We start from the raw sequence: 27,978 nt of genomic DNA on the forward strand, positions 1-27,978 counted from the left end.
AGGGGAACATATGGCTAAAGAGGTTATTAATTGCACCTCATTAATAGGAATAACCACCCATATCTCTACAGAGTAATGTAACTAAGAACCACAGGCAAAATGTATGAGCTCAATGGATGAAGAATGCTTGCGTGACTGGTCTTTGAAAGGGTAGCTCTTGCAACATACACACACTCATACGACTTAACTGTGCCATATGCAAAAAAAGAAAAGACATTATTTAGAGCAGTACTGGTGATCTGAAAATTTTAATTTCTTTTAACCTTATATTTAAAAACAACATAAGATATTTTACAATCTCTTATACAGATATTCACAAATTCAAACCATTTACTGGGTTCACATCAGCTGTCAATCCACACAGGGTTTTTACTGGTATTCAGCGAGTCTCGGCTCTTAGACCTGAAGTATCAGCTATCTCACTGATAGCCAGGTGCACACAGTACTTTCAGGCCTGCTGCATGGACAGGATTTTTGTAATTTTCAAATAAATGCCACTTCTTAAAATAGTAATTCCACTTAAGAGTCCAGCAAAAACACAACCCATCCAGGTCAAGGTTTGCCAAGTGGTATTCTATTGAGAGGCAGCCTTGACTTTAATTTCCGGAGGCTTAAAATGAACGGGTGCCGCATGGCCACAGTGTACCCCCTCCCTGCATCAGCTTTTGTCTGGCCCCCATGAACACCCCATGCTTCCCTTGTGGCTCAGCTGGTAAAGAATCTGCCTGCAATGCAGGAGAACTGGGTTCGATCCCTGGGTTGGGAAGATCCCCTGGACAAGGAAAAGGCTACCCACTCCAGTATTCTGGCCTGGAGAATTCCATGGACTGTATAGTCCACAGGGTTGCAAAGAGCTGGACACAACTGAGCGACTTTCACAGGCACCCTACAGCCCTGGGACAGGCAGGGACCTGACCACAAACTGGGACCCAACTTCTAATGCAGATTCAGGAGTGAGGCCAGCACTTCATCTCTGGGAGCGTCCGCCCCTGCATAGAGACATTTGGACGTCATCTCTGAGGTCTTCTGTCCAACTTCTAAGCCTTTAAACTTGACGCTGGAATGAAGAGCAAATAAACGGCCTTTTTCAAATGCTTCTGTTCCTTTTCTGGATCATGACACAGGCTCTAACCTGCAACAGCTGAGAATGAAGATTGAATTTTCTCCGGTATAAGCTGCTGCAAAGTGATCTGCACAAATGTTCTGTGGCTTAAAACAGACCATCTTTTTACATGTCTGGCATTTCAGATACTTAAGATCTTCTTTGTTATGTGAGACTCGGCTTTTACTGGGGCTTCCACTGGGGTTCAAAGTGTAAAGAATCTGCCTGCAATGCAGGAGACCCAGGTTCTTCTAAGTTTCTCACCTCCTTGACAAGGTTCCCAGGAAAGTCATCCCAAACCAATGACTTCTGCCTGCGTTTAGGTTTATATAAACTAAATCTGGGTAGTTTTGTATGAAGGAACCAAAGGGAGAATGGTACTGTGGCAGTCCTCTAGGTGCTGTCACAAAGCATGACTGCCCCAGCTCCTGAACAGACGTCGTCTCATAGCTCTGGCACCCAGAAGCCCCTGATCCAGGGAAGGGCAGGGCTTGTTTCTTGCCTCTCTCCGTGTCTTCACGTGGTCTTCTCTCAGCCTGTGTCCCAATCTCTTCTTGTAAGAACAGGAATGCTGGATGAGGGCCCACCTGAAAGGCCTCATTTTAACATCTGAGACCCTATCTTCTCACAGTCTCATTCTGAGGCACTGGGGTTAGAACTTCAATGAACATATGAACAGCTTAGCCCAGAACAGCTCGAGTTTGACTTTCTTCACACCCCTTCATGTAAATACCTGTAGTAGGTTTAACTTAAGTATTGAGAAGAGGATTTAAAACCCAAAAGATAGAGCCATGTCACAGCAACAGAACTGATGTGAAGGCAAAGTCCACGTCTGATGAGGCACCACACCTGTCAGGGTGTGTGCAGGCTGGCAAAGGCTCTGCAGCAGCTTCAGGTGGAGAACGGTGATAAGAGAGTGAAGTCCAGACTTCAGGGAAGTTAAATTCTGAAATAAAAGCCAGCGTCTCCCTTAATGGCTCTGACTCCAGCACTTTGTGGATGGACATGCCAAAGATGAGCAGAGTCCTCACCCAGATCCAAACCTGCCTTCCCCACATCCCTCCCACTGACCCCCAAAACAGCCTCTGAGGCCCCAGTCCCCAGCCATTGCATCAGAGGAACCTGGGTGGCAAGTGTGAACCCAGCCCTGGGCCCGGGCACCTGCACTTTAACAAGACCTACCTACCAGCCCCAAGAGCTGTAAGCTGTCCCGTCTGCACCCATGAGAAAGGCCATGCTTGTCCAAGCTGCAAAGCTGAGCACACCTTTATCTCAGGCAAATGCAGTCTAGCACAGGCAGGCGGGTACTCTGTACACGTGCATGGTCCATATCCTCACACCCTCCGGGAGGTCCCTGGAAGCCCCACACATCATACTGCTAAAAATCACAAGAAAGATCCCTAGGGAACCCGATCTAATAGTTTGTCCCAAACAACAGATTCCCTCTGAGTAAAATCACACTGCAAACAATGACAATGATTCTCATTCACAAGGAAGACTATACTAATGCTTTCAAGCGTAAAGATTAATTATGAATGTCAGAGAGCCTGAGCTGATTGCATCAGCCACCTCAAAGAGGAAAGCAAGCGACACTCCTCCTGGAAACTCAGTACAACCTGTCTGAGCAAGGCCTCAAGACTCCAGACAGGCAGCCACGTGACCAGAGAGCCCCACTCATGTGGGGAGATGCCTAGGATGCGTCTTTTCCAGCTGTATCCTTCCCTGAGGTCCATTCCACTGGTTTCAAGACAAATGGGTTCTCTGGTCTCAAGGCCACAATTTGGGAGACTTTGGGTTGTAATCTATACAGTTCCAAGAATTCATCCTTGATGAACCCAAGTGTAATATGCCCTGTCCAAAATTCAGATTTTCTCCTGGTGTGAAGTCCTTTCTGTAGGCTGCATGTATGTACTGGCTCCTACAGGAGATGAAGTCCTTCCTCTTTGGCAGGAGAATAGAGCATGGCTAGGCTGCGTTAGCTATTAGCTCTTTTTCCTGTGGGTCCTCATGTGTGCAGCAATTGAACCAGCTATTTCTGCATTCTTCTTGTTCTGGCCAAAATAATCTAGAAATTCACCATCTGGTCCAATCAAGTACATTATGATTGTATGATCAACCTGCAGAGAAAAGGGGAAAGGGAAGGATGACAAAAAGTTCACCAAAATAAGCTCCTTACTGTACTGAATGAATCCTGCAGGTAAGACACTAACTTCTGCAGCATCTATTATTTCCATCATTTAGGGAATGGGCCTAAGTCTATTACAGTCAATTCACAACCACAAATTATCTAAAATCTTTTGTTTCAGAAATTTGCCCTAACTATTGCTTGACACATCAAGCGAGAACTTGGAATTCTTTCAGTTCAATCCTTAACACACTCATCTACACAGTTCTGAAGAAAGAACACACTTCCAAGAAATGGCTGCTGCTGGCCTTCACAAAGCTGTGGATCACTGATGCCTGCTTGGAAAAAGTCCATGTTTACGAGTAAAACATTTTATCTGACCCCTTAACCACATCATGAAGAGATATCCCATGGAATTAAAAGTGTTGGTAAGAAATTACTTTCTTTATTAAGTTCTTGGGTATGTTCTTTTATGTTTTTGGAAGAACTAGGTATCATTCATCACATCCTAAATTCTATTTACCATGTTTTATGAGAAAAAAGCCAGACCACTAACCACTAAACACATAACATATATAAATTCCAACACAGTATTTAGTTCGGATATTAGTGGTTCAAAAGGAAACATGAAAATGAGCAGAAGACTTGGCCCTTGGAATCTTTGGAATTTATTCCAGGCTTGACTGCTATTTGGCAAGACAAAGACAGGAATGTGATCACACATACCAGACTGGAGACACCCCAAATATACCCGGACACACATGCTATGTCTGTGAAGTTGTCATGCTTTTACACACACACATTTGTAAAGAGAGAGCAAATGGAAAGAGTCACTAGCCTACTCACATCGGAAAGAATGCAGAGCCAGGGGCCCAGACAGCTGCTGCTCTCAGGGGTCTGGGGATAACTCACCTCGGGAGGGCAGGGGCCTGCATTTCTCCCAATAGCTGACAGTCAGAACGAGGCCTCCAGGCATCTCCTGAAGCCCTACTCCATAGCTCACACCTCTTCTTTTTTCATCCCATTTCTTCCTTACTCTTACTCTATTCTGTTCTCTCTCCTCCTTAAAAAACCAGAATTTCAGTGTGTGTTTGGCTTAATTTTATGAGTATCCCTCATATAAATTACATTCTAACACATAGTAAAAATACTGTCCCACCCAAACTGTCAGACTGGTCAGTGGCCATGTCTCAGTGTTCACTGGGGTCATGGGCAGAGCAAATCATCATGCTTCCACTGTAAACTTCGAGTAGTTTCTAGTGCAGAGAAAGGATACTACCATCTGCTGACAAGCACCTCCATGTGCCATCTTAACCCAGGAGACAGGTATTATCTCCTCTGCAAGCGACAAACAGGCTCCAGGGGGGCAAGTGACATAATTAGTAAGTGCCACAGCAAGCTTAGAACCTAGATCTACCCCATTCCAAAGTCCATAGTCTTTGGACTGTCCCACCTCCGTCTCTGCAGGAATGCTGGGGCGCAACCACGCAGTGTGTCTAACATGCAGTTTGTACACATACATACATACTCCTTCAGACTCCCTAGGTTCTCCTGAGGGGGCGCCTCTGCCACCAGGTCCCGCTGGATTCTTGCAGACAATCCTTTTGCATTTATCAGTGTGTCAATACCCACCCATTTCTTTTTATGCAAAAGTGACAACACATTATGGGGCTTCCCTGGTGGCTCAGTGGTAAAGAACCCACCTGCTAATGCAGGAGACGCGGGTTTAATCAATGGGTTGGGAAGAGCCCCTGGAGAAGGAAACGGCAACCTACTCCAGTGTTCCTGACTGGGAAAGCCTGTGGACAGAGGAGCCGGGCGGGCTATAGTCCTTGGGGTTGCAAAGTCAGACACAAGTGAGTAACCACCACCACACTATACTTTTTTCCCCACGTGGCAATATACTGGATGTTGTTCTGTATCAGTACATGTATAGAAGCCTTTTAAAAAATGGTTGCTTGGTTTTCAGTCCATTTACAAACAATGCTGTAGGTTTTATCTGTAGGGCAGATTCCAAAACATAGGGTCTCTAACCTAAAAAGTATTTAAATGCTTTAAATGCTGATGATAATACAAATGGCCTTCTGAAGAGTGTGTATCAGTTGAATCCCATCAACAAGGCATGGAAGTGCCAGTGGGTCCAATTTCACTCACTGTAGTGTTTTCTCTTTCCGTAAATAAGATCATGACAATATATTTGGCCTTTCTGATCCAACAGGTGAAAGATGACATCACATTATACAACTCACACTTCTTTTATTAAGACTGAACATCTCAGGTTTGAAAGCCACATGTATTCTTTTCCACAAGTGTTTTCTAACTAACACTTAGAAAATAATAAAACATTACACATATCACACGATGGCTTGCACATGTAGCTGTCAGGAATGTGTAGCACGTTCAGGTTATGCACACTATGGGTCTGAGGACGCCATGAGCATTCAAAGCCAGAAGCTCATCTCTGTCGCTACTGAGATTAAAAAAATCTCCTTCCTTTACCTCTCCATCTTAAAAGCACTCCCTCACTCCCTGCATGTCCTTAAATCTTAAGTTCCCTTACCATCTACTCAAGAAACAAAACCACACTAGTTGAAAAAAACCAAGAAGCTGGAGAATGTCTCCTCCTACTGGTTGATTTTGCAAGTGTATAGCAGTGAACGCACTGATTCTTATCAAAACATTGCATTCTATGGTAGATCAGTATTTATTTCTCAAAATGGGGTCTCAGATGGGTTCTAGAGGGTTTAAGAGATCTCCACAAGATTTAAATATTCACATTTTAAAGATTAATACCCATATTCTGGATTACCTGCATGCCTATCTTAGGGTACACATGTCAGCACCTGTGTTTGGTTTATGTTTATGAGCTCACTGGCACCTTGCCTTTCACTGCTGGTTATGGTCAGACAAGAAAAGATGAACTCTTACTAAGTGAAGACCAACCAGCTCAAAGGTTTCAAAGTATTTTTATCTGTCTGTCTGCCTATCTACCTGTCTACTGCACTGCTCAACCTGTGGGATCTCAGTTCCCCAACCAGGGACTGAACTCTGGCCCTTGCAATGAAACTGTGGAGTACTAACCACTGGACCACCAAGGAATTCCCTCAAGGTATTTTAAATAAAAAACGATGAGAGTCAGTTGCCAATAGAGGTGGGTGTCTGACAGCAGTGTGACCCAAATCACTTTTCCTGTGCTAAGCAGTGCTCTGGGTTCAGCAAAGTATCTCTTAACATTAGCTGAATGTTTTAACTGAGTATTTTAGGTTGTTTGGTCTAATCTGTAAAATTTAACTTTAGAATTATGAGCTATAAGCACAAGACTAAGAAGTGTTAACTAGTTGACAATTGTGTGTATGTTTAATTTAATAAAGCTGTTCAACCCTGGAAGTCTGACTGACTAGCTCAAATGCTCCCACTATTATCAAAGTTAAGTTCAAAACCAGTCAGTACAACTCTCTTTTACAGAAAGATAAAGAAGTCTAAAAAGCTCTTTCTCCTTGGCTTCTTCTCATGCTGTTAGTGTGACAAGAGGAAACCACAGTAGGTCCTTCTACTTTGCTTCAACTTAGAGTATAAGAAAAAACGCTGATTTTTCTCTTTTTCTCTCATGAACTCAAGTTTCCCTAAGTCTATGAGGCACCAGAACTAAAAATAAGATTACTATGTGGGTTTAAGGCAAAGGGACCAGAAACACACCTTTAATTTAGGCCAAAGGCTATGGGGCACCCACATGCTCCAGGTTCAGAGGTGGTGGGGAAATCACAGTGGGCTGTAGAGGTAGCCCTGCAGTGAGACGCTCCCTCTGCACATCCTCCTGGAAGCTGGCCATGGTCCTGCTGACACACCAGTGTTTCAGGGTCCTGACTGCCTTTCTACAAAACCAGCTCTGCAGCTGGAAAGTCTCTTATGATTCATCACTTTGTCACAACAATATTTCAGAGAAAATAGAGCATGGCAACCGAGGAAAAATCTTGAAATAATATTAAAATACAATGTAAGCGCTTCATGTGATAGGGAAGTATGTCCATGTTGGGAAGGAAACTGGGTGGGTAGGGGTGGTGCTTATGCTTCACTGAGAAACCACTGACAAGAAGAGGAACAAGGTGACTGAGACTCCTGGGTACTGCTGATGAATGTGAAGACAGCTCTCTAACGTAAGGGCTGCAGAAGAACCACCTAATAGAATTTGTTCTTCATTTTAAAAAAGCATATTGAACACCTAATTATGCAGAGCCTAACAGTTGCAAATGCAACTAAACACAAAATTATGTAAATGTATAAAGTTGATATGAAAAGAAATCTTATAAAAAGTAACTGCCTATGGCTTTCTTTTCTCCTGGTTTTCAGAATTCTTACTCACTCAACCCGAAAATGCAGGTCCCTAAGGCCTAATACTGCTTCTCAAAAGAAGCATATTTCTTAAACCTCTTCATTAGGGGGCAGAGAGAACCAATAGTGTTTATAAACTAAAAATGAGCTTTGCCCAAAATGATTATTTTATCTCTAGTGAATTTAAGATAGCCCAGATTTTAATATACTGCTCTACAATTTTACATGGCATGAGAAAAGTGGGCAATTAAACTATTAGAACAAAAAATTTAATCATCCTTCAAAAACTATATATACTTTTCTATCCTCTCAGATCAGATCAGATCACTCACTCAGTCGTGTCCGACTCTTTGCGACCCCATGAATCGCAGCACGCCAGGCCTCCCTGTCCATCACCAACTCCTGGAGTTCACTCAGACTCACGTCCATCGAGTTAGTGATGCCATCCAGCCATCTCATCCTCTGTCGTCCCCTTCTCCTCCTGCCCCCAATCCCTCCCAGCATCACAGTCTTTTCCAATGAGTCAACTCTTCACATGAGGTGGCCAAAGTATGGAGTTTCAGCTTTAGCATCATTGCTTCCAAAGAAATCCCAGGGCTGATCTCCTTCAGAATGGACTGGTTGGATCTCCTTGCAGTCCAAGGGACTCTCAAGAGTCTTCTCCAACACCACAGTTCAAAAGCATCAATTCTTCGGCGCTCAGCCTTCTTCACAGTCCAACTCTCACATCCACACATGACCACAGGAAAAACCATAGCCTTGACTAGACGAACCTTTGTTGGCAAAATAATGTCTCTGCTTTTGAATATGCTATCTAGGTTGGTCATAACTTTCCTTCCAAGGAGTAAGCGTCTTTTAAGTTCATGGCTGCAGTCACCATCTGCAGTGATTTTGGAGCCCAGAAAAATAAAGTCTGATGCTGTTTCCACTGTTTTCCCATCTATTTCCCATGAAGTGGTGGGACTGGATGCCATGATCTTTGTTTTCTGAATGTTGAGCTTTAAGTCAACTTTTTCACTCTCCACTTTCACTTTCATCAAGAGGCTTTTGAGTTCCTCTTCACTTTCTGCCATAAGGGTGGTGTCATCTGCATATCTGAGGTTATTGATGTTTCTCCCAGCAATCTTGATTCCAGCTTGTGTTTCTTCCAGTCCAGCGTTTCTCATGATGTACTCTGCATATAAGTTAAATAAACAGGGTGACAATATACAGCCTTGGTGAACTCCTTTTCCTATTTGGAACCAGTCTGTTGTTCCATGTCCAGTTCTAACTGTTGCTTCCTGACCTGCATACAGATTTCTCAAGAGGCAGATCAGGTGGTCTGGTATTCCCATCTCTTGAAGAATTTTCCACAGTTTATTGTGATCCACACAGTCAAAGGCTTTGGCATAGTCAATAAAGCAGAAATAGATGTTTTTCTGGAATTCTCTTGCTTTTTCCATGATCCAGCGGATGTTGGCAATTTGATCTCTGGTTCCTCTGCCTTTTCTAAAACCAGCTTGAATATCTGGAAGTTCACGGTTCACATATTGCTGAAGTCTGGCCTGGAGAATTTTGAGCATTACTTTACTAGTGTGTGAGATGAGTGCAATTGTGCGGTAGTTTGAGCATTCTTTGGCATTGCCTTTCTTTGGGATTGGAATGAAAACTGACCTTTTCCAGTCCTGTGGCCACTGTTGAGTTTACCAAATTTGCTGGCATATTGAATGCAGCACTTTCACGGCATCATCTTTCAGGATTTGGAATAACTCAACTGGAATTCCATCACCTCCACTAGCTTTGTTCATAGTGATGCTTTCTAAGGCCCACTTGACTTCACATTCCAGGATGTCTGGTTCTAGGTCAGTGATCACACCATCATGATTATCTGGGTGGTGAAGATCTTTTTTGTACAGTTCTTCTGTGTATTCTTGCCACCTCTTCTTAATATCTTCTGCTTCTGTTAGGTCCATACCATTTCTGTCCTTTATCGAGCTCATCTTTGCATGAAATGTTCCTTTGGTATCTCTGATTTTCTTGAAGAGATCCCTAGTCTTTCCCATTCTGTTGTTTTCCTCTATTTCTTTGCACTGATCGCTGAAGAAGGCTTTCTTATCTCTTCTTGCTATTCTTTGGAACTCTGCATTCAGATGTTTATATCTTTCCTTTTCTCCTTTGCTTTTTGCTTCTCTTCTTTTCACAGCTATTTGTAAGGCCTCCCCAGACAGCCATTTTGGTTTTTTGCATTTCTTTTCTATGGGAATGGTCTTGATCCCTGTCTCCTGTACAATGTCATGAACCTCATTAGTTCATCAGGCACTCTATCTATCAGATCTAGGCCCTTAAATCTATTTCTCACTTCCACTGTATAATCATAAGGGATTTGATTTAGGTCATACCTGAATGGTCTAGTGGTTTTCCCTACTTTCTTCAATTTAAGTCTGAATTTGGCAATAAGGAGTTCATGGTCTGAGCCACAGTCAGCTCCTGGTCTTGTTTTTGCTGACTGTATAGGGCTTCTCCATCTTTGGCTCTCAAGCATCCCTAATTATTAAGGAATCTGCTATCATCTCAGATTATTTACCGTTTTCATTTTGCTTTTAAAGCCAGTTGCCATGGAAAGCTTATAAATGTCTGAGACCCGGGCGCCCGCCCAGGTGTTGAAACTGAGCATTTACTTACTATGTAGTCCTCATCTTCGTCCTTGGGGCCAGGGCTGTAATATACTCTGAATGCTCTGGCCACTTGATCGATCTCTTCTTTTGTGCCAGTCAAGCCAATCAGTTTGGGAGAAAATTCTAAATAAAAAATGAGAAAGACAGTGAAAAAGAAGAGGCAAAAAACAACCATCCCTACTTCAAAAAACAGTTATAAAGCTACTGCTACTTTCTTCCTGTGAGTCCCTTAACAGTTTTTCATGTTTCAAAGAAGAAATTAATCTAAAACAAATGAAAAATTCCCTCTGTGATATATGTCACATTCACCAAGACAGACCACACTGGAATTAAACCAGAAATCAATAGCAGAAAGATATCTGGAAAATCCCCAAAACACATGGAAATTAAACACACTTCTAAATAACACAAGGGCCAAAGAAGAAATCTCCAAAGAAACTAAAAATCAAAATGGAAATACAACTTATTGAATGCATATAGTAGAAAAGAAGACATAAAACGTATGAGTTTCTACCTTAGGATCTAGAAAAAGAGAAAATTAAATCCAAAGTATGCAGAAGAGAATTAGAGCAGAAATCAGTGAAACTTAAAACGGGGTATTAATAGAGAAGAGCAATGAAACCAAAAGTTCTTGATAATGTATGTCAAATCCTTTCATGATTATCTAATAAAGCTGGAAGCAATGTATTCTAATTATTTGTCTTAACTTTTGTTAACTTAGTTGTTTTTAAACATTTAGGTATAGTTCTGAGATATGCTGAAGTTTAAAGATATTCTTATGAATTAAGCACGACAGTTTTCCATTGCATCATATGAGAAAAAACTTGGCTGATGATTAGTTCATGCCAGGTCAAAATACCTGTGCCTCATTTTCCAGCACATAATCTCACAGCATGCATTTGCTATTAAGTTTTGGAATATTTATAAGTAAGCTGGGGAAGTCACTTACAAAACTTGGATTCATCAGACCACTGAGCTGAGTCCAGCATTTAACAGCAGCACTTTCTTTCAAAGGGAGAGGAAACCCATTATCATTCTCTGGTCTAACTCATTCTAAATTGAAAAACTGCTCAGAAACTAAAAAAGCAAGGTGGTTTGTCTTACTTCCCCATTCTCTGAGTAAATGAAGAGAAGCTAAGTGAAGCCTGAACTAGCTGCACATCCAAACCTTTTAAAACAATTGCTGAAACTCCAGTAATTTTCTAAATACCAACTTAAATACTTAAAATTCTCCCCAAATGCAACTAGAAATGGTATCATCATCAACCACTGTACTTACTATGAAGAATATTACCATAGGGTCTTGGTATTTCCATTAGGTACAGCAACTCAAACATTTACTCATTTGGGGATACCTAAGTTTGGTTAATATGTGATGATAAGTAAAAGTCAGTATGACACATATTTAAATTTGAGATCATTTATTACCCAATGAGTTACACCTGCTTTTAAAAAATAACAATGCTATTGCTCCAATTTCTGACACACCTGTAAGCTGTGGATATAAATTCTGCTTACATATAATAAAAATTCTAAAACTTCAATGAGAAAATAATCCTTTGTAATCTTGGGTTAGGCAAGTATTTCTCACAGATGACACCAAAAAGATTATCCATTAATATAAAAGAACAAACTAATAAATGGAACTTCTCCAAAATGGAAGTGTGAAGTGAAAAGTTAAAGTCACTCAGTTGTGTTTGTGAATATACAGTCCATAGAACCCTCCAGGTCAGAATCCTAGAGTGGGTAGCCTTTCCTTCTCCAGGGGATCTTCCCAACCCAAGGACCAAACCCAGGTCTCTCGCATTGCAGGCGGATTCTTTACCAGCTGACCCACAAGGGAAGCCCTCCAAAATGGAAACTGCTCTTCAAAATACATGGCTGACATGACAAGCCATAGGCTAAAAGGAAATATCAGCAAATCATACACCTGATAAAACTTTTATCAGAAATATAAATAATAAACAAATACTTAAGTAAAATGAAACAAACAGCTCATAAAAATGAGAGATGTGGAGACACTTTACCAAAGACATACAGATGGCAAGTAACGGCATGAAAAGATGCTTAATATTAAAAGTTATTAAGGGAAATGCATTATTAAAACCACAATGAAACACCACTAGAACACCTACTGAAGCGGCTAAAATTAAAAAGACTGACCCTACCAAGTGTGGCAAGGATGTGGAGGAGCTGGAGCTCTCATGTGGTGCCAGTGGGAGTGTAAAAATGCACAACCACTTTGGGAAAAAGTCTGTCAGCTTCTTAAGAAGTTAAGCACTCACCTATTACAGGACCTAGCCACTCCACTCCGAGGTATTTACTCAAGGGCAATGAAAGCATGTGTCCACACAAAGACGTGCACACGAGTGCTCTCAACAGCTTTATTTGTAAGGATCAGAGACTGGAAATAATTCCAATGTCCATCAATGGGATACTACTGAACAAAAACAATGAATAAACTATTGATACACACCATAACATGGATGAATCTCAACATAATTACACTGAAGGTGTGTGTCTGTGTATGTGCGTTAGTCACTCAGTAATGTCTGACTCTTTGTGACCCCATGGAGTGTAGCCCACCAGGCTCCTCCATCCATGGGATTTTCCAGGCAAGAATACTGGAGGGGGTTGCCATTTCCTTCTTCAGGGGATCTTCCTGATTCAGGGATTGAACCCAGGTCTCCTGCACTGCAGGCTGGCTCTTTACTGTCTGAACCAACATGGATGAATCTCAACATAATTATACTGAAGGAAGTCATTAAAAAAAACAGCATATACTGTATAATCCCATTTACATAAACTTATAAATTTGCAAACTAATCTGTATCGACAGAAAGCAGATAAGTGGTTGCCTGGAGATAGAAGGTAGGTGCAGGCGAGAGACATGAATAGCAGGGGCACGTGGAAGCTGATGGGGGTGACGGATACATTCACTCGGACTGTGGTGATGGTGTCCCGAGTTCTTACATGTGTCAAAAGGAACACACTATGCTGTACTTTAAGTACTCTTTTCATATATCTCTCATTACATATGTTAAATAATAAAACATACAGCAGGTCTGTCATAAAACACATTTGAAAATAACTCAAAGTTCTCGAGGGTATGTATTAGGTGTCATATAATAAAAATAATTAGAAAACAATTCATTAGTCCTTCTGACCAGTAGCTTAAATCAATTTCACCATAATTAAAATCGAAATTCCTGATTTTTAAGCACCCACGTTCCAGGCATTAGTATAACTACAAAACCTGTCTGATCAGATTTTTACTTATTATTATTATTATTATTTTTTTGCTTCCAGTGTTCAATCACACGAATTTTAACAAGTCATTCTTTTCTTTCCTTTTACATATTTTCTCTTAATTGAATTATATTTAATTGAATTACAGCTGATTCACAATACTGTGTTCTCATCACTTGTTTTAGCTGAAAAAACTTGAATTCAGAGAAATTACCCAAACTCATAAGAACCTAAATTTTCACCCTTAATTCTATCATAATTTCTAGCCTTTAAAAGTACCTTCTAATAGGCTTTAACTACATGTTGAGATGATTGAACTGAAATTCTTCCTTAAAACAGCTATGTGTTTATCATTTATACTTTAGATTTATAAAATATGCACTGAGTTAAAAAATGTGTTTATATTTAGTTATTTTTCTTTAATCTCCCAATGAACATACTCTCAGAATGCATGTTTGCCCTAATTTTACGAAAGGGAGAATGAGGTTCTGAGCTGGAATCAGAAGCAACTGAACTTCAGTTCAGTTCAATAGCTCAGTCATGTCCGACTCTTCGAGACCCTATGGACTACAGCACACCAGGCTTTCCTGCCCATCACCAACTCCCAGAGTTTACTCAAACTTATGTCGACCGAGTCGGTGACGCCTTCCAACCATCTCATCCTCTGTTGTCCCCTTCTCTTCCTGCCTTCAATTTTTCCTAGCATCAGGGTCTTTTCCAATGAGTCAGTTCTTCGCATCTGGTGGCCAAAGTATTGGAGTTTCAGCTTCAGCATCAGTCCTTCCAATGAATATTCAGGACTGATTTGCTTTAGGATTGACTGGTTAGATCTCCTTGCTGTCCAAGGGACTCTGAAGAGTCTTCTCTAACACCACAGTTCAAAAGCATCAATTCTTCGGCACTCAGTTTTCTTTATGGTCCGCCTCTCACATCCATACGTGACTACTGGAAAAACCATAGCTTTGACTAGATGGACATTTGTTGCCAAAGTAATGTTTTGGCTTGTTAATATGCAGTCTAGGCTGGTCACAGCTTTTCTTCCAAGGAGCAAGTATCTTTTAGTTTCATGGCTGCAGTCACCATCTGCAGTGATTCTGGAGCCCAAGAAAATAAAGTCTGTCACTGTTTCCATTGTTTTCCCATCTATTTGCCATGAAGTGATGGGACCGGATGCCATAATCTTAGTTTTCTGAATGCTGAATTTTAAGCCAACTTTTTCATTCTCCTCTTTCATTTCATCAAGAGGCTCCTGATGAATTGCTCAGAAGCAATTACAGCCTCTCAACTCAAGGCTCTCTCTTTCCTTTTTGATATATGAAGACCAAGTTCAATCCTTCCCCTGTGACAAAATAATTTACTTACCAGCCAGAGTCAGAGTTCTGAGCCGCTTTCTACCCACCTGTGCAACAAGTGATGGTGCCACCTGTCCCTGTATCTCACAAGGCACTGCAAGGTGTGAGTGAGCCGATCTTCCAAAAACGCTAAGCACTAAACAGACATAAAGTGTTGGAAATAAAAAATACCTTTTACATAATTGGCGATGGCTTCTTTTGTGTCCCTCTCTGGGTCAATAGTGATGAAAAGTGGAGTTAAATTTGGCAGAGTTGGAATACTGTCTGAAAGAAAGTTCTTGTTAGTTATTATTTACATTCTGTGTGCAGCACAGCAAGGCAGTCAGGCAACACAGAGGGACAGCTAACACCAATTGGGGGCGGGGGGGAGGGGAGCCTCAGGAAGTGCAGGTACAAACATGTCTGTATGTACGTGTATGGTGCAGTCAGATACATATCCTAGCAAACACCCGCACCAGTGCGGACATGCTGTTACTCAGAATCACATCCTGTGGACATCCTGTCTTCTAATCCAATCCAGTGTTTGTAGGGTTCCCGGCCCCGCCTCCCCCCACAACCATTTCTCAAGTGCCAGGAAACTGTTAATAAGGTCTGAATATCCTGGAACAATTCATTTCCTAGTCTAACCAGCAGTCACCGGCAGAAAGGCAATGGCACGGTCTGTGATGAAAGGCTACAAAAAGCAAGGGACACAAAGCAGAGTTAAGGGAGACCCAGACCACACCGACATTTTTAAGCAATCTAACATTTAGCATCAAAACAAACTTCCTCTCTGGTGGGGAATAAGGTCACAGGTATCACAGCAACTAACAAGTCTAACACTGAGATAAGTGAATGTTTACAGCCCTCCACCTACCGGTAACGTAAGAATAGAAAAGCATAGTAACATTAAGGGCATCAAGTAAACATGTACTTTTTACAGAATGAGACAGTTTTCTTACCTATTTCATCCACGACTTGAATCATTTTTTCTAGTTCTTCTGGACAGATATCTGGACAATGAGTAAAACCAAAATAAATCAATACCCATTGACCCAGGTAGTCCTTATCAGTTTTGGGCTCGCCAGTATGAGTTGTGAGGGAAAATGGGCCCCCAAGTAAAGGCTTTCCAATGCTCCGATGCCGTTCCTTCTCCAGTTCTTAAAAAAAAAAACACACACAGAAGGAGAGGAAAAAAAAGTCAATCTAACCACAGGTACTCAAATGCCTCATCTATGGTTCACACTATATTAATGACTATGGGCACAAAATGTGGAAGAAATAGCCTGTTTCCAAGAAGCTTAAAAAAATATATCTTAAGAGAAATAAGCATAAAGTAAAATGAAATGAAATGCTATTGTACATAATAAGGACTATAAAAAAAAAAAGCAGTAAAAAAAATTTCCTTCCTCTTCCAGAACAATTCAATCCTTAGCCATTAGGTGTGGCCATGAAGGGGTGGAGGAGGGTCACAGCAGAAGAGAATGTCTGAGACCAAGTGGGAGAGGTAGGTGGCCTGGCAGTGATGTTGGAGCCTGAGTGTACAGGAGGGCAGCTGCATGGGGAGAGGACAGAAGAAATGTGACCTTAGTTATTACATACAGGAGCCTGATCAAACAAGTAATATTAAACGTAAGTGTTAAAACAAATGGAAAAGGAGTTAGGACAATGGAAAGAGACAGTAGAACAAACCTTGAGGTACTGGAAAGAGATGGGAGGTAGTGTATGAACTTACGGTTTCAATACATATAGATACAGAAATAAATATAGCTATAAACATGCATATCTCTTTCCTAGCTCTGTTCACTAAAAGGACGCAGGAGTGGACACACCCCAACAGCAATGAGCTCATATCCTGACTTCCAAATATCATCATCTTCCACTAAAAGGAAATGAGGCTCTTTAGAGAAATGGCTGGTACCAGGGTTAGGGCAGAGAAAGTACATGATCCCAGAACATTCTACCACACTAGAATTAAGGATGACCTCAAAAGAATATTGGAGGACTGTTGAAAGGAAACAACAGTTTGTTAGAAGGAACGCCCATTGACCAATCTGGGACAATGGGAGTGTCAAACTAAAGAGAATAGTGGACTACAACTCACTGGCTTGCAAGAAAATCATAAGCCCACACTGACATAAATACATGAATTGAATTTCATGGGGAACAGAATATTTACATGCATAAATACAGAATATTTACATACATAAATGGACATCACGAAACACACAATTACATCTTCAGTAGAGAAGCGTGACAGACACCACCTTAATCAAGTGATCAGACTGAACTTTATCAGTAACGGCACAAATTGAATGAAATCACGTGACACCTGATTAAATACAACAAGAACACAGCATCCTCAATCTAATCAGGAGAAAACACCAGAAAAACCCAAACTAAGGGACAGTCTACAAAATCACTGGACTATAATCTTCCAAGCTGTCAAGGTCATGACAGTCAGGTAAAGGCTGCAAAACTGTTACAGACTGAAGGAGAACAGAAAGAACTAGCTATGAAGTGTGGTTCTACACTGGATCCTTCTGCTGTAAAAGGAGGGCAACAGTTGGGACTTCCCTGGCAGTCCAGAGGTTAAGACTCTGTGCGCTTCCACTGCAGGGAGTGAGGGTTCAATCCGCAGTAGGGAAACAAAGATCCCATGAGGAACGGCCAAAAAATGTTTAAAAAATAAAAGGAGGGTATCATTTGCAAAACTTGAACAAGATCTGAAGATTGAACAGTAGTAATTTTCTGATTTTGTTGATTGTATTGTGGTCATGTTTAAGAATGTCCTTGTTTGTAGAAAATACACAATAAAGTATTTGGAGATGATAAGGCAGTATGTCAGCAAGTACTCTCACTTTTAATACTGTTTCATAATACAAGTGTTCACAAAACAAGATTATTAACAGAAGGTGAAAATTCCAAACTAAAGTCAAAAGAAGCTTGGGTTTTCTAGAACTGTCTCTACTATTATTTTCCTAGTTTGTCAAGTTTGTTTCATTTTGAAACTGAAGCAACTTAAGTGCATATTAAAATATGAAAATCGTAATTAGTAAAACACGGCTTGCTACACCAAAGAAATATATGTGTGTATCAATATGGTGCTTATATTCCTAAGGTTCTAAAGCCTACAATTCTCACTCCCAGATATAAACATTATCCTTTGTATAATGGCATCAAAAGAGACTCTCTAAAGAATCAAAACAGAGTAAGTGATACTTTAGGGATTTACTAGAAACTTCTAAAACAAACCTTAAAAGTCCTGAAATACTCACTAAAATATAAAGTTCTTGTAAACAATTTCTAAACTCCAAGTGTTAATTCAGAGCAGCTCCTGGCGTTCCCACCCCAGGTTCTCATAACTTCCCCTGACCGGGCAGAACCTCATCGAGTGAAGTCCTTTGCTTCTGTGTCTGCTTCACTCAATGCGCGCCTCGATGGCTGGACTGCACCCTAGTCATCTTTGTGCCCTCTGGACTTCTTACCATCTGCATCCTAATCTGTCCACAGCAAGTCTTTTCACACAGTTGGACAGTGTGCCCTGAACAGACAGGACAGTGGGAAAACAGATGAAACCCCAATAAAGCCTGTAGTATAGTGAATAGTCATGGTTATACAAGATGGTAACATTAGGTGAAGATACGTGGAAGATATGTGGGAACTCTGTCATTTTTACAATTCTACCATAAACATAAAATTATTTCAAGATACAAAGCTTAACACCAACACCACCAAGATGCTAGTCCATAGCCAGGAAGGGTTATATTAAGAGCTCACTGGATGGCATCTACGTACTCTCCGTCTTTTCTTTCTTGAAGTACTTCATTCCAGCCAATAAAGCTCCTCCAATAGCAAACGTGACGGCTAAAGACTTCCAGGAAACAGGCTACTGGGGCAGAGATTTCAAAATTAAAAGTATTAGTAAACTGCATTTAATTACACTACATTTATTACAGCAGTTTCTAAAATACATACACAGAAGCCTCGATCTTGTTAAACAGACATCTTGTTAAACAGACAGGATGTTTCACAGTACTTTGGGATGAAAAAACACAGTTGCATCTGAGCTCCTAACACAATTACTAAGGCACTTCTTTCCAAGGGAACGTTCCCTAAATCAATTTCTGTTCACCTGAAAACAGCACCCAAGACGCAAGCACCATGAGTGTTACCCCGTATGACTGAGATCCCAACTGCTGATTTAAAAATCAGTTAATCACCTGCTTGTGCAGATACTGAGAAATAAACCAAATAAATCTGGGAAGTGAACCTAAATCAGTTTCCAGAAGTAACAAAGCCAAAGTAGAAGAGACTTAGAAGTGGAACTTCTTGCAAATGGCATCACTATTTCTTTGTACTTTCTTCCAAGTCCCGCGATAAGTAAAATAACTCATTAATCTTCCCCCAGCTCCAATAACCGCTTCTCTTACTTATCACTACAGCCTAGTGGCTCTTACGGAGAAGGCACTGGCGACCCACTCCAGAACTCTTGCCTGGAAAATCCCAAGGACGGAGGAGCCTGGTAGGCTGCAGTCCATGGGGTCGCTAAGAGTCGGGCACGACTGAGCGACTTCACTTTCACTTTCAGGCATTGGAGAAGGAAATGGCAACCCACTCCGGTGTTCTTGCCTGGAGAATCCCAGGGACGGGGGAGCCTGGTGGGCTGCCGTCTATGGGGTCGCACAGAGTCGGACACGACTGACGCAACTTAGCAGCAGCAGCAGCGGCTCCTAAGTTCTTTTGGGGTCCTAGAATCCAGGAAAAACCAAAGGGAAAAAAGCATACCCAGCATGCAACCATGACGCACATTTGCTCAGAATCAGCATACAACACACAAAGCCTCTGAAGGGAGAGTCGAGTGACAAATTATAAAAACGTTAACTCTTTAATTATGGCAAACTTACGGTTGAGACCCCCTGAAAAAACCTGAAACTTATTTTCTTCGCGCAATAGCTAACTAAAATTCAAGTCCGTATCCTTCTTTAACGCTGGAAGTGAAAGTCGGTCAGTCATGTCCGACGCTTTGCGACCCCATAGACTATACAGTCCATGGAATTCTGCAGGCCAGAATACTGGAGTGGGTAGCCTTTCCCTTCTCCAGGGGATCTTTCCAACCCAGGATCGAACCCAGGTCTCCAGCATTGCAGGCGGATTCTTTACCAGCTGAGCCACAAGGGAAGCCCCTTTAATGACGGGGGTACGTGCAAAACGGAGGGGAACGCGGGATGAGATTCTGTGACTCAGGTGAGCAGGCTGAGTGGTCAACCTGAGGCCAGGTAGAGTGGTTTCTGAGGTCATGACCAAGTGGTATGGGAAGGGCGCAGGGCTGACCGACAGCCGAGACTAGCAAAGGCAAGGCTCTGGTATGTACTCACCCCGGGCTTCGAGGGGCGCATGGGGTCTCCGCTGCCCTTCCACTCCGGTCCTGACGACCCGGGCGGGGGCGGCATTGCAGTGCTGAGGGGGCGGCTCCCCAGGCAGCAGGCAGCGAGCCCCGAGGCCCGCCATGCCTCCTCTGGCCTCGCGCAGAGCCGCCCTAGCAAGACGCTAGCGGTCTCCTTCCCTGGGCCCCAAACCCCGAATCCGCGAGGAAAGAGACGCCAAAGTTGGCTGCCCGGAAGCCGCATTATCCGGCCGGGCGCGAGCAACAGCCCTGCCATGAGCTCGAGAGACCGCGCCTCCTTTGACCCGCCCCTCGATTTCCGGCGCCGTTTCCACCTCCTCCGGAAGTGAGGGAGGGCCGCTCTTTCCGCTGCGCTCGATGGTGACGCGGTAGCCCATCCGGTAGCCAGGGAGCATTTCGCCGAGGAGCTGGCGCGCGGTAGGTGGTTCCTCGCGGCCGGAGGCGGGGCGGACCGGGCTGGGCGGGGGTTTCGCGGGCCGGTCCGACCGGGTAGACGGCCGGGCTCGCGGGATGGGGCAAGTGCCTGAGGAGGGGGCAGCCTCCGGGGCTGGGCTCCGCGGCGGGTCCTGGGCCGAGAGGCCTGAGTACAGCTCAGGGACCCCAGGCTTCGGCGCCCGCAGCAGCTGCTCCTCCCCCGGCGCCCCCCGCCTTGGAAAAGAGAAAACGGCGCCGGGAGACGGGCGGGACCGGGCAGCCCCCGTCCCCACCCTGTTGGGCTCCCTCGGCCAGCCCAGCCAGGAGGCGGGTCGTTGACCGCTTTGCACCCATTGCACTTGAAATACTGTTTGACTTGAAAAAGAAAAAAAAATTGATTAGGATATTTGAGTAGTGCAGGGTGACAAGGACTAGTCAAGTATGACCGAACTCCCTGGAACTTATATTCCCAAGTTATAAGGGACCGAACTACAAATAACGGCACTGTACGGAGTAGCGTTTGTTCTGTGCTATATCCCAGCCCTGGACTTGGTCCTCCTGGGCTCTGTAATTGATACAAGCCTACGTTTATTTAAGCTCTCTGCTAACGAGGGGTGTCTTCCTTGGTAGCTGAGACGGTAAAGAATCTGCCAGCTATGCAGGAGACTGGGGTTGGATCCCTGTGTCGGGAAGATCCTGTGGACATCTCCAGTACTCTTGCCTGGAGAATCCCGTGGACAGAGGAGCCTGGTGGGCTACAGTCCATGGGATCACACAGAATCAGACATGACTGAGCCACTGACACTAATGAGGGGGAGAGCACTCAAAGGTTTATTTTTAATTCCTTGCGAAAATTTAACTCGCGTTCATTCTGTCTTGCCTTTGCTTCAACATCTGCTGTCTTAATCTTACCCTTCTCCATCTCTGAGGCGGATTTGCAAAATATAGGGGAAAAGAAAAAAAAAAAAAACAGGAGAAACCAGTCTTCTAACTTCCTTAACTTTGGATCCCACTCCTGCGGTGGATTTTTTTTCCCCCAAGGTTTCTTCTGAGCAGAAGCATCTGGCGATGGTGACCCTGGGACATGATATTTTCTATGAACTGGCATCTTTAGCTAGGGTGCTCCTCTGCTCGCTAACCAGGAAGTTGGTGGTCTGCTATTACCCATGTTTCTTGATTCCTGAATTATGCTGGAATTCTCTAGAATATCTGCTGGAAGTAAATATTTACTTAGCACGTCAGATCGTTTTTAATTGAACAAATTTTTCTGTCTTGAACTTGCCTGTGGTTAAGGGCCCCCCCCCCCCCCCCCCCCCCCCCCCCCCCCCCCCCCCCCCCCCCCCGCCCCACCGCCCCATGTCTCTGTTTCCCCAGGGAGAAGTTATTCCTCAAATCAACAAAAAGACACAAAAGTTCCTTGCTCATTCAGGCAGTGAGCATATAAAAGTTGTTCACCTCTTTGTTCAGTTGTAGGTTAACTGATCAGACAGCTGTCAGATACATTAAAATTGAACTCAATGTTTTTTCAGCTGATCTGTTAACTCTTACTTGCCAGAGTGATTCTTCTAAAACTTGTTCCTGTATTTGTTTACTGAAGTATTTTTATACAACTTCTTCATATTAAATTTACAATGTTAAATAAAATAGTAACTTCTAAAACAGTTCCTGACTGAAAGTAGGTGTCCTGAGCTTTTGATAGAATTATTTGGTGTCTGGGGAAGAAGGGCACGTGTGTATGTTTAAAATTAGTGTATATTTATTAAAAATTACAGACTTGAATTTGACTTCACAGGAACTAGAATGCCTGTTCATTAATATGTTAATACTCTTTTGTTAATTGCTGCTCTTCTGCAGAATAGAGATTATCTATTTTACAGGTTGAGGACTTGATAATTTGGACTTAAACCATCAGACTTTAAAGCCCATGCACTTTTCTCTACCTGGCTACCTAGTGGATTGACTATTAAGTTTAACATTCATGTAACCATTTTCTTTAGTCCAGTAGGAAATTAAGACATTTATAACATAGTTACCTTTTTCATTTTCTTTATTTAGAAAGCTATTTGGAGGTTATGGATTATAAGCCCGAACCTGAACTCCTCAGTGAGAGCTCAGAACGTCTCTTCTCCTTTGGAGTGATAGCAGATATTCAATATGCTGATTTGGAAGATGGCTATAATTTCCAGGGAAACAGAAGGAGGTACTACAGACACAGTCTTCTTCACTTACAGGGTGCTATCGAACACTGGAATCAAGAACGCAGCCCGCCCCGTTGTGTGCTTCAGCTTGGAGACATCATCGACGGATACAATGCGCAGTACAAAGCATCAGAAAAGTCACTGGAGCGCGTCATGAACACATTCCAAATGCTGAGAGTCCCTGTTCATCACACGTGGGGAAACCACGAATTCTATAATTTCAGCAGAGACTATTTAACAAACTCCAAACTTAACACAAAGTTTCTGGAAGACCAGATTGCCCACCATCCTGAGACTGTGCCCTCGGAGGATTATTACGCGTATCATTTTGTACCATTCCCTAAATTCCGCTTCATTTTACTCGATGCTTATGACATGAGTGTCTTGGGCGTGGATCAGTCTTCTCCAAAATACCAGCAGTGTCTGAAGATACTGAGGGAGCACAACCCAAATACGGAACTGAATAGTCCTCAAGGTGAATTATTCCTTTGAGCTGAGAATCTTATACATTGTCTTTAAATTCTTCAGCTACCTTTTATTCAGCAGGAAGATGGATGATAAGGTAAAAGTATACTGTCCTGTTGTTCAGGGTCAGGATTTCTCACTCGCCTCAAGGCACACGGAGTGGTGGCAGTTGGTTCAAGATTCATTTATGTAGCAGATGTCTGAGGGCCTAATATTCTGGCCGGGCACTTTCACTAGGGCACCTATTCAGAGTTATAGGCAGTACTGACAGCACCGCTTTTTTGTGGACCGAGTGGAGGAAGCAAGAGAAGAAAGTGTGCAGGACAGATAATAAACGAAAGAGAAGTGATAAACGCCACCAAGAAAATATAGTATAATATTACAGAAAAGGACTAGAGGTACCATTGTAGTTAGTTGGCCAGAAATAGCTTCTCTAAGGAGAAAAGCATTTCAGCTGAAACCTGAGTGAGAAGGAGTCATCATCCTTTGGAAGAGTGGGTGGAGCATAGTGTTCAAGACAAAAACAAACACAGAGATGCAAAGCAGAGTAAGACCTTGTTAGTGAAGCACGCACAAGGGTCTGGGGGTGAAAGTGACTTTATAGTGACTCAGTGGATGTGAAAACAGTCTATTTTGTATTCAGTGTAACGAGGAGTAAGGGAAGTAAGCAGAGGAGTATTGAGATCAGGAGTAAGACACAGCGTGATTTACATTGCTCTAATTCTTTTAGTTCCCTATTTTAAGTCAACTGCTGCCGAGTATTCCTGAAGAAAAAAGCACGAGTCTCCCCCCTGGTAGCTAAGTTTGGATGCCCGAGTGAGAGTAGTGTTGACGTTTGACGGGTGTAAATGACTGGATTCGTTTCAGGACTTCGTGAGCCCCAGTTTGTCCAGTTTAATGGTGGATTTAGCCCAGAACAGCTGAACTGGCTGAATGCAGTTCTTACATTCTCGGACAGAAACCAAGAAAAGGTGGTGATTGTGAGTAAGTATTTACGTGATTCTGTTACTCTGGCATTTTAGAGAATGGGTTTAGTTAAAGCATACTAACAATATTGAGATGTCTCTTTTTTATAAAATAAAAGCTTAGTTTAAAACTCTTTATTGAGAAACAATCTGAATATAAAATTAATGTTTAAGAATTGTAAAATAAAAAGGAGAAAAACATATATTAGAGATTGTGATTTGGCCTTTTAGGTTTCAAAGTAGAATTTCCCCAAATAGGATCAATTTGTGTAGCGATGTGTGTAAGTGAAAAATTCCAGTCCGGCCCCGGCCCACGTCTCAGCCTCAGGGGTCCTGCTGGTGGGTGCAGTGGCCTCTGCTGCCCACTGAGAGCAAAGCTGGGGTCCCAGGAGACAAGTGTGAGAGGACCGCCTGGCAGGACTGTGAATCCTCCATGTGGTTGCAAGGAAATAAGTGTGTTGTTTTCACTTAGAGTTATTTTTTGCGGCATACTGCCACCAGAGATCATAGGAATCTGGAGGTGCTTAAAGTACACTCAGATGTAGATGTGTGCGGGTGCTTATGCACATTCTCACGCACACACATGAACTGAATTTGGGTTGCGGTATGTCTGGTGTACGTGGTGTGGGGGCTGAGATTAGTTCTCCTGTTTAAAATTGACATTGCCTGAAGATTGGACTGAGGGGCATGGGGATGGCATGCCCTTCTGGCTGTTGTTTCTGTGATCCATGTGACTGGACAAATGTTCAGTGTACACACTGCAGTTTTCTTATGTTGTATCAAATGAAACTGTGAACATGAAGTCCTTTTGAAAGTGACAAGCTTTTCAGATAGTTGGTAATATAAAATTATATCCAAGGAATTCCCAGGTTGTCCAGTGGTTAGGACTTCGCGCTTTTCACTACTGAGGCCTGGATTCTATGACCACTGGTTGGGGAACCAAAATCCTGCACGCCACGTGGGGCAGCCAAAAAATAAATTATATTTCTGTAAATCAGTTTTTACTTCTCTTTCACTGATGTGATAAGATGGTGCACGAGATGGTGTTTTATTCTTAAATTTTATTCAGAATAAAGTGTTTCTAAAATATCAAATGTCATTCAAGGCTTGGAAAATTAAATAAGGTGCCCTCAGGGGTGATAGCCCTGATGTTACACTGTTTGGTTCTGTAATAAGTGGTCTCCAGAATGGGATACTTCTTGTCTCTGCTTCTTAGTTTTTGCTGCCAAAGTGTACCTGTTAATTTTACCTGTACTGAGTGTACAAAATGTACCTGTACTTAATACTCTGATGTCTTTGAACCCAAAGAGATTGAACCACGTAGCTCACGGCGCGCGGCTCCTGAGTCGAGCCCCTTTGTCATCTCTCCCTCTGTGTTCCCATTTCTTTGCGCTTCTCTCCGTGCACATGTCTGCATTAGCTTCTGATAGGTTTCTTCCATTTCGCTCTCAGCTCAGAGGCCAGGTAAACAAACCTGTAATAACTGAGTGCCTTGGGTTTTCTTTAGCAAAGTTTAAAATGGCTAATAGACATTTTATTTTGTTTCTTCACTTTCATTTTGGCTACTCAGTGGTATTTGGCCTACTCAAGTTTTGGCCATTCAGTTGGAAGGACGGAATTGCTATTAGTTGAGATATGGAACCACGGCAGTAGGAGGGGTTTCGGGTGAAGACTTCAGGAGTTCATGTTTGAAAATATTTTCAAGCGTCAGATGCCTCTTAGACATCAGGAGAGAGACTGAGTAAGCATTGTGGACATACTTGTCAGAAACTTGGAGTCGAAGTTTGGGTTGGATATCTAAATGTGGAAGTTGAATAGACCTGATGTTTAAAATCGTAAATTACTAAGAGGTCACTATGCTATTAGGGGTAGATAGTGTAGTGTATCCCGAGGAGCAAGCATTCGGGCAGCCCGGGTAGGACCCAGAGAAGTGAGACTGCAGTAAAGGAGGGTGAGTATCAGGAGCAGTCAAGGTTGGGAGAAGAGTAGGGGCATGGCGGTGTTCTGGAGCCAAGTATTTCAAGGAGAAGGGAACAAGTGACTGTGTCAGACACCACTGGGACTTGATAGATGTGTCCAGCATAACAGTGGGTCTAGAAAGTCACGTGGCCTCCTTGGACTCTCAGCCCTTATCACAGCTCGAGAGTGGTGGTGATGGGGTGTGTGTGTGTCTCTGTCTGTGTGCCAACCCTCTGTTACCGCCTCCCTTTTTTTTTTTTTAAATAAACTAATAGTTTTTAAGCAGAATAAAAATATTCAGAATAAAAATAAATGGTAGCAGAGAAAAAAAGAAAGTGATTTACTGGGAAGAAGTAAAGACCAGTGAGCTATAGTGCCCATCCTTGGGCATGAAACCGCACCTGCCATGTGATGTGGCCTCACACGTGTCTTGGCATCGAGAATCTGAAGTTCTGCCTCTGTCTCCTGGGGAAGCTAGTGTTAATGTTCCCTGCTCTAACTTAGTTTTCTCGTGTACAATGGCTGTGACCATCTTGACCTGGAAGTGTTTAAAGTGGCACAAGTCAGTTCTTTATAAAACATCGAGTATACAAATGACATATAATCCATGGGCGCCTCCCTAGACTGTTCTGTTACTTCTGAGCAGCTCGTTCTATGTGTGTGACACTCATATACATGTAGGAAAGTTGGCAAGACTGGATTCCAGCATGGCATCTGCCTGACCGGTGGCTGCCTTTGCTGACCGCCCTGCCCAGGTCGCCCTCTGTCTCCCCTGGTGTTAGTACATCTTGAGACCCTAGGCCGTAGATCTCAGATTTCTGGCTGTACAGCGGCTGCTGTCCCCTTGGGTATGAACCGTCTCCCCCTTCTTTATGCTCCAGAGACGTGGCTGTAGAGTATCTAGTTTTTTGCGTATGTTGATTCTGTTCTCAGTCCAGGATGAGTAGCAGTACACATTTTCTTTTTCCTGAGTACTCGTTGTTAGCCTGTTTTTTGTGAAAGAGGTATTTCTTGATTGGTTCATAACTCTTCTTCTCTTAAACAGGCCATCTTCCCATTTACCCCGAGGCCTCTGACAGTGTGTGCCTGGCCTGGAATTACAGAGACGCCCTGGCGGTCATTTGGTCTCACAAGTGCGTGGTGTGCTTCTTCGCTGGCCACACTCACGATGGCGGCTACTCTGAGGACCCTTACGGTGTGCACCACGTCAACATAGAAGGGGTTATCGAAACAGCTCCGGACAGCCAGGCCTTTGGCACCGTTCACGTCTATCCTGACAAAATGATGTTGGAAGGGAGGGGCAGAGTTCCACACAGAATTATGAATTACAGGAAGGAATAAGCCTTCCTTCCATTTTTGGTCTGATTTTGTTTACTTTTATAGACAGAGACTGACTTGGCTTTGTGGTTTTGTTTGCCCCCCATTCCCCAAGACTCAGTCTCGTTATTTAGGATTCTATTTGCATAACAGATAGCCATAAATGGCTTCAATGTGTGTTAGCTCGTAAGATACTCTGAAGCGTTATTTTTGGGTAATATATCCCATGCTGAAAATTGGAAAGAAGATGAATGAAAGTAGCCTGAGTAAAGCAGGGAGGAGACTGAGGTGGGAAGGTGGATATAATCCTCAAAACAGACACTATTTAGCCTTACCTGAGATGTTTTTTACTTTTTACGAGGAGAATGTATTCATTCACTGTGTTAGCCATGTAACTTAAAATTCACAATAAAAAAGTAAAATAAGCCCAGGTAAACTTTTTCCGTTTACCCAGCTGTGTGAA

The 27,978-nt window shown here is 42.8% G+C and overlaps 2 protein-coding genes across 2 annotated transcripts; one reads left to right on the plus strand and one right to left on the minus strand.

Moving 5' to 3' along the window:
* Positions 1-232: 232 nt before the first annotated feature.
* Positions 233-20,477, minus strand: SCO1 (synthesis of cytochrome C oxidase 1). Its single transcript, NM_001080243.1, is given in 6 exon segments — positions 233-3,219; positions 10,218-10,333; positions 14,983-15,075; positions 15,753-15,950; positions 18,589-18,679; positions 20,169-20,477. Coding segments are annotated over 6 exon segments (918 nt in total). The 5' UTR covers positions 20,454-20,477; the 3' UTR covers positions 233-3,084.
* Positions 20,478-20,576: 99 nt separating this feature from the next.
* On the plus strand, positions 20,577-27,945 carry ADPRM (ADP-ribose/CDP-alcohol diphosphatase, manganese dependent). The gene is made up of 4 exons (NM_001103279.2): positions 20,577-20,614; positions 22,667-23,284; positions 24,142-24,258; positions 27,244-27,945. The coding sequence occupies exons 2-4, from the start codon at positions 22,684-22,686 to the stop codon at positions 27,537-27,539; spliced, it is 1,014 nt and encodes a 337-aa protein (NP_001096749.2). The 5' UTR covers positions 20,577-20,614; positions 22,667-22,683; the 3' UTR covers positions 27,540-27,945.
* Positions 27,946-27,978: the final 33 nt, after the last annotated feature.

The sequence above is a fragment of the Bos taurus genome, chromosome 19 (genome assembly GCF_002263795.3).
Source record: "Bos taurus isolate L1 Dominette 01449 registration number 42190680 breed Hereford chromosome 19, ARS-UCD2.0, whole genome shotgun sequence".
Lineage (NCBI taxonomy): Eukaryota > Metazoa > Chordata > Mammalia > Artiodactyla > Bovidae > Bos > Bos taurus.

Coding starts and splice junctions, on each gene's coding strand:
- ADPRM (NM_001103279.2), top strand. CDS start 22,684: ATGGATTATAAGCCCGAACCTGAACTCCTCAGTGAGAGCTCAGAACGT. Junction 23,285..24,141: donor GGAACTGAATAGTCCTCAAG/GTGAATTATTCC, acceptor GATTCGTTTCAG/GACTTCGTGAGCCCCAGTTT. Junction 24,259..27,243: donor AGAAAAGGTGGTGATTGTGA/GTAAGTATTTAC, acceptor TCTCTTAAACAG/GCCATCTTCCCATTTACCCC.